Here is a 13,855-nt window from a genome sequence, read left to right on the forward strand (position 1 = left end):
AGGGGAAGATGATGAAGGGTGAAAGACAAAGGGAAGGAGATTTGAAAGTGAGTAATTTGGAAAGAGAATGAGGAAATGAGGAATCATGCTAAGGGAGGAACAAGGGATTGGAAGATAAGGCAAAAGGAAGATTGAAGAAGAACTGGAGGGCTAAAGTATGGAGGAAAAGAACTGACGTAGATGGAAGGAGAAGAGAAGAACTAATGAAGAGAAAGCTATAAGCGGCGGAATTAACGAGGAGAGAGGAAGTGGTGTAGAACGAGAGAATGAGGAATAAAACCGATTAAAGAATACATTTCAGAAAAAAAGGATGAATTAGGAACATAAACAACGAATTAGTAAGGGTATAAGGCAGATGGAAGAAAAGGTAGAATAATATAAACAGTGAGAAGGGAAATGGAGGAGGAGGAGGAAGAGGTGGAAAAGATAAAAGATTATATGGAAAAGGATCCAGGAAACTGAGAGGTGACAGTAATCATTTTTTTTACAAGCATAAAATCCGTGATCCCAGAGAATTTCGTGAGGCTGAAGACAGACTCGCGACCAATGACCTGAGAGCCGCACGACCCATAACACGCAGACACTGACTTAAACTGGCTACAGTAAACGGTCTCTCAACTCTGAGGCCCTGTGCTCTCACCACAGAAATGACACTTTTTATTTCAAGTGCTGCTCGGTAGCCCACCACTAATAAACTTTAAGCAGTTTCAACCATCAGTTGTCTTGAAGCTGCTCACGTGGCCTGCTCCGGCTGGCCTTTAACATGTGAGAATCTAGATTGTTATCCACACTTTCGTGGGGATAAACATTCCTTATTAAGATTACTCAAGCAGGATCCAAGTAAGTTCAGTAGAACTTCTGGTTTCAATTCTTTTGACCATGTCGTAGCTCAGTCGATTAACGCAGCGTCTGGGATGCTCTCGGACGTAGGTTCGAATCCTCGTCACGGCCCGTGTGGATTTATTCACTACTCAATAGCTCGGTTGATAGAGCTTCGGCCTCGCGCCCCTTGAGTCCAGGGTTCGAGTCTCCTAGAGCCCCAGGGGAATTGAAATAAGAATCTAGTATTTTTTAATATACATAAAGGAGTGATCTCATATCAGACGCAGAAAAACTTGACATTTAAACCAGTGTTTAGTTTTATTTATTTATTTATATACAAGAAGTTACATTAGGGGTTAACAGAGAATATAGAAAATAAGTTGAATTAACATTCTTGTAAAGCCACTAGCACGCATAGCGTTTCGGGCAACTTTATTATTATTACCTAACACAAAATAATGTCTATGCGTTCCGTAACTAGTGATGGTAGTTCCTGGCTTCCTTTGACTTATTTATATATTTATTATGGAACTGAGATTAAGTTATGCCAATGGCTAGACTCTTGGCGAAGTCAATTATTATATTGTACAAGACGCTGCGAGCCTCAGGCAAGGTCAAGAATGTACACTGACGGCCGTTGTTGTTGTTGTTACAGATTCAGCTACTCGGAACAAGTTCCAAGTAGCACGGGCTATGGTGAGCCCGAAGTGTACTTTCCTGGCACAGGAGTGGTGTTGCGTGGTGTTCGTGGCCCGCGCCACCTTATAAAATAATACACTGACGGCCGTCTTTGATTTACAAATTCGTGAATTGAAACATGTATACTGTCTAATGTAATTGATTGTAACCATACAATATACTCATGTACTCCTGAATCTCCTGTACTCCTGAATTGTTTACAGTGAAACTTAAACTCAAGACAGATGCCAACTGTACTCCATATATACAGATATAGTAGGAATATTATACTGAGAAATTATCACAGATTCCACTTTGCAAAAGTTTATCCTAGTTTCGAACAAAAACAAAAATTATATTTATATTTTTATCAACTCCACAGTATGGCACCACCAGGATTCGAACCTGCAAGTCGAGGGAATACCAGAGGCTACCACAGTACGGTACCACTCCACCAACGATGGCATTTTAAGTGTTGATTGGTCCTGTAGCTCACGTACACATAAGGTCCATGACAACCAACACCCGGCAACACTCGTGGTGCTGTTTTGGGGGGAACATTTCTTCCCGAAATGCTGCCACAAGTTGGGATCGCGCCAGTTGTATCGGTACTGTGGGAGCCAGTGGGCTGATCCCTAGCCTCGCAGGTTCGAATCCTGTTGGAATCACGAAGATCATAATGATTGAATGGTCTTGGGACCATTGAAACTTTGTTTCATACGTGTTGTATACCCGACGCGATCCCTCCCTCCCTCTATCTGCATGTGGCAGGATGTCGTGAAGAAATGTGGCCCAAAAGGCACCACGTGTGTTGCCGGGTCTCGTGTGATGCTGTTTCCGTCTGCCAGTTTAGAACCAGGGGATGGGAATTATCAGAAGAAAGCGCCAAGCCATTACGACTATATAACATTGGGAAGGGGTCAGGATAAGGATTTGGGATGGGACGGAGGGATGGAATGGTGCCCAACCACTTGGACGCTCGGGCAGATTTGAAACCAGTCCAGCTAATATGTTACAAGTGTACTGTATTATGTATGTCTCCCGTCTGCGTTCCAGAGAATACAGATTACAAAATTTTTTAATTTGTTCCAATAATTTACATGTTTCAATGAGTAAATTCTAGCAGTGAGAGACCTTTGCACGCTCTCCAGGTCAGCAATTTATCCAGCTTCGAATTTGGCTGTTAGTGTGCAACAGTGTTTAGCCCTAGAGAGCACTAGAGTATTAAAATGTATCATCATGTCGCTGGCATCTCTTGTCTGAAATGTTGCATAAAATTGTAGATTTATGGAAATTTGAATGTTGCACAAGAGTGGATGACGCCGGATGAAACTGCAGTACAATTTGTTGTGTGGTGTTGACGGGAAGTATGGAGTACTGGCCCCCAGGGATGGTGGTACTGGCCCCTAGGGGTGGTGTTCTGGCCCCCAGGGATGGTGTACTGGCCCCCAGGGATGGTGGTACTGGCCCCCAGGGTTCTGGGAGTTCTTCTACTCCCCAAGCCCGGCCCGAGGCCAGGCTTGACATGTATGAGTTTGGTCCACCAGGCTGTTGCTTGGAGCGGCCCGCAGGAATAACTGCGTATTGATTATCTTCCCAGATAAATACATTTTATATTGCCAAAATATTTTTGTTTACCCACTCTCTCTCTCTCTCATTTCCAGAGAAGATCCAGAAGAAGTACGGGGAGCTGAAGGGCGAGGTGATCCTGGTGGACCTGCAGAAGGGAGCCAATGGGCTGGGGATCTCCCTGGCCGGCAACAGGGACCGCACCCTCATGTCTGCCTTCGTCTGCGGCCTCAACCCCAGCGGGAATGCCTTCAAGGATGGCCGCATCAAGGTCGGCGACGAGGTCCTGGAGGTGAGTCGGAGTTTAATCCTCGATCGTCCAAGTGGTTGGGCACCATTCCTTTCCCCCCGTCCCCATCCCATACCTTTATCCTGACCCCTTCCAAGTGCTGGCTTGTCCAAGTGCTTCCAAGTCCAATGTGACTGATGTGAGGAGCTGTAACTTAGGATTGAAATTGAAATAAGTTTATTGTGGTAAAATACTCACAAAGGGAACGTCGTTCCCTATATAGGCGAAGAAAACGAATCGCGGAACAACTTGAGAGTCGCACCCTATCTCAAGAACGGAGAAGAAGGTTAGGTAGAGAAATAGAAACAATTGAACTCAAGCTACAAGAATCATACAAAACCCAGGAGAGGCAAAGAGAGCAAAAGGCCATCAGTGAAATAGAGAGAAATCCGAAATATTTTTTCTCCTATGCAAAATCAAGATCAAAAACCACATCTAGTATCGGGCCCCTGCGAAAGGGAGATGGAACTTTCACAGATGACAACAAAGAAATGAGCGAGTTACTGAGGAAGCAGTACGACTCTGTTTTCAGTGAGCCATTAAATGCACTAAAGATTGATAACCCAAATGAATTTTTCATGGATATGATACCAACATCAAATCACATATCAGACGTCGCCCTATCCCCACTAGATTTTGAAGAAGCCATAAACAGTATGCCTATGCACTCTGCACCAGGCCCGGATTCTTGGAACTCCATATTCATCAAGAACTGTAAAAAACCACTATCGCAGGCCCTTCACATTCTGTGGAGACAAAGTCTAGATACTGGCGTTATCCCTGACATACTAAAAACAGCAGAGATAGCACCACTCCATAAAGGAGGAAATAAGGCAGAGGCAAAAAATTACAGACCGATAGCACTAACATCGCACATCATAAAAATTTTTGAGAGAGTGCTAAGAAGTAAGATCACAAAATACATGGAATCACAGCATCTCCATAACCCCGGACAACATGGTTTCAGAACAGGGCGCTCTTGCCTGTCGCAGTTGCTGGACCACTATGATATGGCATTAGATGCTATGGAAGACAAACAAAACGCTGATGTAATTTACACAGATTTCGCAAAAGCTTTTGATAAATGTGACCATGGTGTTATTGCACATAAAATGCGTTCAAAAGGAATTACCGGGAAAATAGGCAGATGGATCTACAATTTCCTGACTGACAGAACCCAATGTGTAATAGTCAACAAAATAAAATCCAGCCCATCAACCGTGAAGAGCTCAGTCCCCCAGGGTACTGTGCTTGCTCCAGTACTTTTTCTCATCCTCATATCGGACATAGACCAGAACACAACCTATAGCACTGTATCATCCTTTGCAGATGACACTAGGATTTTCATGAGAGTTGGCAACATAGAGGACACGGCAAACCTCCAATCAGATGTAGATCAGGTCTTTCTATGGGCTACAGAAAATAATATGGTATTCAACGAGGATAAGTTTCAGCTCATGCGCTACGGAAAAATTGAAAATATAAAAACAGAAACCACGTACAAAACGCAGGCAAATCATAACATAGAACGAAAAGGCAATGTAAAGGACCTGGGTGTACTCATGTCGGAAGACCTTACCTTTAAAGAACACAATAAAGTAGCCGTCACAACTGCAAGAAAAATGACAGGTTGGATAACAAGAACTTTTCACACTAGAGATGCTATACCGATGATGATACTTTTCAAAACGCTTGTGCTATCTAGAGTGGAGTACTGCTGCACAATGACAGCCCCTTTCAAAGCTGGAGAAATTGCTGACCTAGAGAGCGTGCAGAGATCCTTTACTGCTAGAATCCACTCAGTAAAACATCTAAATTACTGGGACCGACTAAAGAGCCTAAATCTGTACTCCCTTGAGCGCAGGCGGGAGAGATACATAATAATTTACACGTGGAAAATAATTGAGGGGCTGGTCCCAAACCTGCACACAGAAATAACACCACATGAGACCAGAAGACATGGCAGGATGTGCAGAATACCCCCGTTGAAAAGCAGAGGTGCAACAGGTACTCTGAGAGAGAACTCTATCAACATCAGAGGCCCGAGACTGTTCAACACGCTTCCACTACACATAAGGGGCATAACTGGCAAACCCCTCACAGTGTTCAAGAGAGAACTGGATAAGCACCTCCAAAGGATACCTGATCAACCAGGCTGTGACTCATACGTCAGGCTGCGAGCAGCCGCGTCTAACAGCCTGGTTGATCAGTCCAGCAACCAGGAGGCCTGGTCGACGACCGGGCCGCGGGGACACTAAGCCCCGGAAGCACCTCAAGGTAAGGGATGAGGTAGCTCAACCTATTCTCACTCCGTTCAGTACGTGTTCATATATATATATATATATATATATATATATATATATATATATATATATATATATATATATATATATATATATATATATATATATAATAAAGACGCATCACAAACAATTAACATATTACCGAACATTCTGAGTGGTGAACATATACATTTCTTGTACCTTAGCATGGTGGTGATCAAACCATCAATGTCAGTTGATGGCTGAGGGTAGGCAGTCTGGGGCCAGATTTACGAAGCAGTTACACAAGCACTTACGAACGTGTACATCTTTTTTCTCAATTTTTGACAGCTTTGGTTACATTTATTAAACAGCTTACAAGCATGAAAACTTGCCAATCAACTGTTGTTATTGTTATAAACAGCCTCCTGGTGCTTCGGAGCTCATGAACTGTTTAACAATTGTAAACAAAGCCGTCAAAGATTGAGAAAAGATGTACAGGTTCGTAAGTGCTTGCGTAACTGCTTCGTGAATCTGGACACTGGGATGGTGACGTTGTCAACAACAAGGTCCAGGATGTCAGCAGGCTGGTGTAACGCCATATGGGACTTAGTTATTCATTATAGAGAGCTGAAGTCAGCGACTCTAGTCTGGCGACATGATGTCGCATTATGTCTGGCTCTCCTCGACGTATCTGGTGACATGATGTCGCATTATGTCTGGCTCTCCTCGACGTATCTGGTGACATGATGTCGCATTATGTCTGGCTCTCCTCGACGTATCTGGTGACATGATGTCGCATTATGTCTGGCTCTCCTCGACGTATCTGGTGACATGATGTCGCATTATGTCTGGCTCTCCTCGACGTATCTGGTGACATGATGTCGCATTATGTCTGGCTCTCCTCGACGTATCTGGTGACATGATGTCGCATTTTGTCTGGCTCTCCTCGACGTATCTGGTGACGCGGTCAATACTTAATGACCTTCCACCTGATCATTATTTTACGTTCATCCCATAATTGGCCAACTCGTCCTCTTACCAATAGCGTCGCTTTTCGCTCGAATGCGCGCTACGGCCAAAAATTGACGTACTAGAACATGGAAGCGGCTCGCGAAAGTGACATAAGAACGTAAGAACATAAGAACAAAGGTAACTGCAGAAGGCCTATTGGCCCATACGAGGCAGCTCCTATTTATAACCACCCAATCCCACTCATATACATGTCCAACCCACGCTTGAAACAATCATGGGATCCCGCCTCCACCACGTTAAACGTACTGTCCCGTTTTCTGTTTTGGGTCCTCTGGCTTAGTCTGTTAGGTTAGGAGAGAACACTTTAATGGTTTTCATGACGTTTTGAAACCTTAGGAGAACCTGCTGCCCTCCTAACCTACCGGGAGCCGGTCGGCCGAGCGGACAGCACGCTGGACTTGTGATCCTGTGGTCCTGGGTTCGATCCCAGGCGCCGGCGAGAAATATTGGGCAGAGTTTCTTTCACCCTATGCCCCCTGTTACCTAGCAGTAAAATAGGTACCTGGGTGTTAGTCAGCTGTCACGGGCTGCTTCCTGGGGGTGGAGGTCTGGTCAAGGACCGGGCCGTGGGGACACTAAAGCCCCGAAATCATCTCAAGATAACGCTCAAGATATGACGTTATGAACAAATCCACAAGGGCCGTGACGACGATTCGAACCATTTGAGGAGTTGACGAGGTTCGAATCCTCGTCACGGCCCTTGTGGATTTGTTCACTTGATGCATCACGCAATTGTGATTTCTGTGTAGCGACGTTATTTTGTAAGAGGACGGGTTGGGCTTAGTGCGGCTTATGGAAGCCTTCCCCGGTGGAGGCGGAAACAAATAGGCAGTTTCTTTCACCCTGGTGCACCTGTTCACCTAGCAGTAAATAGGTACCTAGGAGTTAGACAGCTGCTACGGGCTGCTTCCTAAGGGTGTGTAACAAAAAGGAGGCCTAGTCGAGTACCGGGCCGCGGGGACGCTAAGCCCCCGAAATCATCTCAAGATAACCTCAAGATAATCTTCTTGAAGTTATCTTGAGTTATGTTATCTCACCGTCATGGAAGCACCTCCGCCCCCCCCCCCCCCTCTCCTTTCTCATGCTGGACACGTGCACAGTAGTCGAGGATACATGTAGTAGGTGGACCAAAAGCCCTCTCTCTCTCCCCCTCCAGATACATAGAGGATTGAGATTCGTGAATCTGACACTGGGATTCAGAGTCACGACCAAGGACTGTCTGAATTTAGAGCAGGCGGTTCTTTGGCTTCCCCTAGGCTCTATAGGGCTGGAGAGTACACTCCTCTAGTCGTCTCGCTGTTAGTCCTTGGACGAGTCGTGTCGCAAGTTTGGCTAGTATCCTGTGGGTTCCATTTAATGTTTTTTAAGTGTCGGGGATCGAGCTTGGGTCGTACAGTGCTCGGTTCTTTTCAGTGACTCAGTTCGTTTGATATCTTTGATTTATGTTTGATATATGTAAAGTAAATAAATGATTGATAAATGTCAACTATTAATGGTGTTTATACAATGGGGTAATTATGATGTAATGTGGTGTCTTCGAGTGAAGGGAGTAGCTTATATATATATATATATATATATATATATATATATATATATATATATATATATATATATATATATATATATATATATATATATATATGCTGGTTATGGCTGAATATTACTGGCTTACTAGAGTAATTCGTGAGTCTGATGTTAGCCTTACATGGAGGCAAGGAGTTTGATAGTTCCACAAAGTCTTAAATATAGTGAATGGTGGCGGCATCTTTCTCCTCAACGTTTAACTTTCCTTTCATACTCCTTTTCCCTCTTCCTTCCCTTCATCCTTCCTGTTTCCTCTCTTACATCTCTAGCCTCTTCCTCTGTGTTGTTTAACTTTCTTCTTGTCATACGCTTCATCCCTCTCCTCATTTCACGCTTCTACTCCCCCCCCCTCTCTCTCTCTCTCTCTCTCCCTCCCTCTCTCTCTCTCTCTCTCTCCCTCCCTCTCTCTCTCCCTCTCTTTCTCTCTCTCTCTCTCTCTCTCTCTCTCTCTCTCTCTCTCTCTCTCTCTCTCTCTCTCTCTCTCTCTCTCTTTTCTCTCCCATTTCCCTATTACATCACTACCCATTCTGGACACTGGGCTTGAATACTAGGCTGCGGGTCAGGCTCTGAATGGGGCTGGGTGGTGAGGCTCCGAGATAGGGATTATTTTTAGTTTAACAATGGGTCACTAGTTATTGATGTTCCTAAGTACTTGTTCTCACTTTACCGTGTTACTTTACCTTGAGGTTACCTGAAGATGGTGTCCAGGATCAATATGCCTCCTCCGCCCGGTCTCTGACCAAGCTTCTTGGTCGGTGCTCTGACCAACCAGGCTGTTTAAGTCAGCTGCTCACATTCTTACGTATGAATCACATCCTGGTTGATCAGGTATCCTTTGGAGGTGTTTATAGAGTTCTCTCTTGAACACTGAGGGGTCGGCCAGTTATGTCCCTTATGTGTAGTGGAAGCGTGTTGAACTGTCTCTGGCCTCTGATGTTGATAGTTCTCTCTTGAACACTGTGAGGGGTCGGCCAGTTATGTCCCTTATGTGTAGTGGAAGCGTGTTGAACAGTCTCGGGCCTCTGATGTTCATAGTTCTCTCTTGAACACTGTGAGGGGTCGGCCAGTTATGTCCCTTATGTGTAGTGGAAGCGTGTTGAACAGTCTCTGGCCTCTGATGTTGATAGTTCTCTCTTGAACACTGTGAGGGGTCGGCCAGTTATGTCCCTTATGTGTAGTGGAAGCGTGTTGAACAGTCTCGGGCCTCTGATGTTGATAGTTCTCTCTTGAACACTGAGGGGTCGGCCAGTTATGCCCCTTATGTGTAGTGGAAGCGTGTTGAACAGTCTCTGGCCTCTGATGTTGATAGTTCTCTCTTGAACACTGTAAGGGGTCGGCCAGTTATGCCCCTTATGTGTAGTGGAAGCGTGTTGAACAGTCTCGGGCCTCTGATGTTGATAGTTCTCTCTTGAACACTGTGAGGGGTCGGCCAGTTATGCCCCTTATGTGTAGTGGAAGCGTGTTGAACAGTCTCGGGCCTCTGATGTTGATAGTTCTCTGAACACTGTGAGGGGTCGGCCAGTTATGCCCCTTATGTGTAGTGGAAGCGTGTTGAACAGTCTCGGGCCTCTGATGTTGATAGTTCTCTCTTGAACACTGTGAGGGGTCGGCCAGTTATGCCCCTTATGTGTAGTGGAAGCGTGTTGAACAGTCTCGGGCCTCTGATGTTGATAGTTCTCTCTTGAACACTGTGAGGGGTCGGCCAGTTATGCCCTTATGTGTAGTGGAAGCGTGTTGAACAGTCTCGGGCCTCTGATGTTGATAGTTCTCTCTCAGAGTACCTGTTGCACCTCTGCTCTTCAACGGGGGTATTCTGCACATCCTGCCATGCCTCCTGGTCTCATGTGGTGTTATTTCTGTGTGCAGGTTTGGGACCAGCCCCTCTACTATTTTCCACGTGTAAATTATTATGTATCTCTCCCGCCTGCGTTCTAGAATATGGAGATATTAATTTATTTAAATTTTGTTTCCCTCCCTATCACCTTCCTTTCCTATACCACTTTTCTGCCTTCTTTCTTCCATTGTTTTTTTTTTTTTGAGATATATACAAGAGTTGTTACATTCTTGTACAGCCACTAGTACGCGTAGCGTTTCGGGCAAGTCCTTAATCCTATGGTCCCTGGAATACGATCCCCTGCCGCGAAGAATCGTTTTTTCATCCAAGTACACATTTTACTGTTGTGTTAAACAGAGGCTACAGTTAAGGAATTGCGCCCAGTAAATCCTCCCCGGCCAGGATACGAACCCATGACATAGCGCTCGCGGAACGCCAGGCGAGTGTCTTACCACTACACCACGGAGACTAAATAGGGACGTGGGGAGGTTCTCCTCCCCACGACCATATTTTTCCTCCCCATTGCCATATTCTTCCTTCCCACTACCCTATTCCTCCTCCCCACTGCTCTATTCTTCCTCCCCACTGCCCCATTCCCCCTCCTCCCCCCTCTTTCCTCCCTGCTCCCCTCCACCCCATTCCTCCTACCTTCACTTCCCATCACAACGCACCCATTCTACCTTCTAATTACACAAATTGACAATTGGCCTTTCAATCAAGTGCGGGTGACGGTGAAAGAGGCTTGCTGTTGGGGCCGTTACTCGGGGCTGGGACCACCGAATTGCCCTCCTTTATGTCTTACCCTTCAACCCTCACTTTACTTTTTGTTACCTTTCTCGCGCTCACACTCTTACTTTCTCTCTCTCCCTCCCTTTCTGTCTCTCTATCTCCCTCCCTTTCTGTCTCTCTATCTCCCTCCCTTTCTGTCTCTCTATCTCCCTCCCTTTCTGTCTCTATCTCCCTCCCTTTCTGTCTTTCTATCTCCCTCCCTTTCTGTCTCTCTATCTCCCTCCCTTTCTGTCTCTCTATCTCCCTCCCTTTCTGTCTTTCTATCTCCCTCCCTTTCTGTCTCTCTCTCGTTTTCTCTCTATCTCTCCCTCTTTCTCTTGCTTTCTCTCTAAGGACTCTATTAGCTTAAGAGTGACAGTTGTTATCCAGTCTCGCTTATCTAACACCTTCGTTTGTCCAGAATTAGATTTCATCTGGTGCGCCTACATGTATTTTTGGGAAATGTAGATATGATTGGCATAGCATCTAATATTATCAAAATTACAGGAATTATGATATAGGAATTTCCTTCTACTCTTCCCTTGCACGACACCATAGCGGCTGCCGACTCCTGTTTGTTTTATAGGATATGTTAGTTATTTCAAGGGTCAACTCCATTGTAAGCATCTACAGTGTTGACATTCCACCGCGCTGGACTGGGCGGTTGGAATCAGGTCTCACGCTGGCGCCAAAGAAAATGGACGGAATTATGGCATCAGGCACTAGAGAAAATGGGTCATTCTTGCTCTTGTAGGGTGATATCAAGTATTCTTGCGGAACGTAGGGTGATATCAAATATTTCAGAGGATCTTGGGTGGCATGTTGCGTTCCGTAGATATGGATATTTGTTCTTCCAAAAAGTGCAACCCATTCTCCCAAAATGATAGTACTTACAAGGATTATTTGGGGAAAGTGCACAAATGAACTGTTGTACACACACACAGTTCGCGTTTTTCTATTGAAATACTCCAGATGGCGCGCTAAAGAAACAGTTGAGGGAAGGGAACTATCAGGGAAAGCGCCAAGCCATTACGACTATATAGCGCTTGAAAGGGGTCAGGATAAGGATATGGGATGGGACGGGGGGGGGGTGGAAGAATGATGCCCAGCCACTAGGGTGGTCGGGGATTGAACGCCGACCTGCATGAAGCGAGACTGGCCACATTCCTCAGCAAGGAATTACCGTAAAGAAACAGTAACAATGCAACCCAACCTGTTATAGGCCTAATATAGTACATATATCTGCTATACACGTTCTAGGGGACATTTAGGTTTGGTTATCTTGTTTCTCGCCTCAGCACAAACAATAACGGCGACATATACAACCACAGTCAACCCACTCTGGAAAAAGTTATGAAGTTATTCAATTATTATTAATTATTCAATAGTTATAATTAATTTCCTTTTAACTTACCATAATTTAGTGATATAAATTGTGGCACTTATGTTCTCCGCTCTAATGGTAAACTAGACTTGGGTTCCTTCTAGATTCACGATCGGAAACCCGGGGTTCGAATCCCGTGCTAGACAGAAATAGTTGGGCACGTTTCCTTTCACCTTATGGCTCTGTTCACTTAGCAGCAAGTATGTACCCGGGAGTTAGGCAACTATTGTGGGGTTACAGGTAGGGGCCTGACGGCTGAGTGGACAGCTCTCGGGATTCGTAGTCCTGAGGTTCCGGGTTCGGTCCCCGGTGGAGGCGAAAACAAATGGGCAGTTTCTTTCACCCTGATGCCCCTGTTCACCTAGCAGTAAATATGTACCTAGGAGTTGCAGCTGCTACGGGCTGCTTCCTGAGGGTATGTAACAAAAGCCCCGAAAACATCGCAAGATAACCTCAAGATTATTCAAGATTGCATCCTGAGGAGGGGGGGGGGCAGTAGTTAGACGCTGAAGGACCTCGATATAAGCCTAACAAGTGTGTGTGTGTGTGTGTGTGTGAATATATATATATATATATATATATATATATATATAGTATATTTTGGTAGCAGTCTTTCCTGTAGACATATATTATTAAATATGACCGAAAAAGTAAGATTAATAATTCTAACACGAATTTTCTCAATCTTTCGTACATTTCTTTTCACTGTTGGAGGTAATTCAAAAATCAATTCTCCAAAATTCATTTTTATTTCTAGTCTGACGGGACACGAGCGCGTTTCGTAAAACTTATTACATTTTCAAAGACTTTAGTTTACAAATACACAACTGAATAGAACTTACACATCTCCGGTTTTGTTTATATCTACATTTGAGTGAGGTGGATGGGGTGAGGTGGCATTAATAGGGAATTAATTTCATCAACATGTTGTTGATGAAATTAATTCCCTATTAATGCCACATCACCCCATCCACCTCACTCAAATGTAGATATAAACAAAACCGGAGATGTGTAAGTTCTATTCAGTTGTGTATTTGTAAACTAAAGTCTTTGAAAATGTAATAAGTTTTACGAAACGCGCTCGTGTCCCGTCAGACTAGAAATAAAAATGAATTTTGGAGAATTGATTTTTGAATTACCTCCAACAGTGAAAAGAAATGTACGAAAGATTGAGAAAATTCGTGTTAGAATTATTAATCTTACTTTTTCGGTCATATTTAATAATATATATATATATATATATGACAATGTCAGACCACGGAGGAAAATGAAACAGGAAATTTCCTTAAGTACTTTCGTATATTAAATATTTAATATACGAAAGTACTTAAGGAAATTTCCTGTTTCATTTTCCTCCGTGGTCTGACATTGTCACATTCTTAATCATGTGTTTATTTTCGTGATATACACACACACATATATATATATATATATATATATATATATATATATATATATATATATATATATATATATATATATATAATAATATACTCAAGCTGACTGACCTTGACAAAATGCTTCATTTTATTATTAATTATATATCAACTTGAAAATTGAAAGCTAAATGTTACTCAGTGTCAAAAATGTAATGTTGATTTAGACTGCTATATGGCCTGTTTAGTCCGGTC

At 44.0% G+C, this 13,855-nt stretch overlaps 1 protein-coding gene across 1 annotated transcript in view; it reads left to right on the forward strand.

Moving 5' to 3' along the window:
• LOC123748468 (multiple PDZ domain protein) overlaps positions 1 to 13,855 on the forward strand; it is a 1,300,933-nt gene that overhangs the window by 1,128,246 nt on the left and 158,832 nt on the right. Inside the window, 1 exon segment of the mRNA XM_069303573.1 lies at positions 3,165 to 3,361. Coding sequence (XP_069159674.1) covers positions 3,165 to 3,361 — 197 coding nt within the window.

This window comes from Procambarus clarkii, chromosome 50, assembly GCF_040958095.1.
Source record: "Procambarus clarkii isolate CNS0578487 chromosome 50, FALCON_Pclarkii_2.0, whole genome shotgun sequence".
Classification (NCBI taxonomy): domain Eukaryota; kingdom Metazoa; phylum Arthropoda; class Malacostraca; order Decapoda; family Cambaridae; genus Procambarus; species Procambarus clarkii.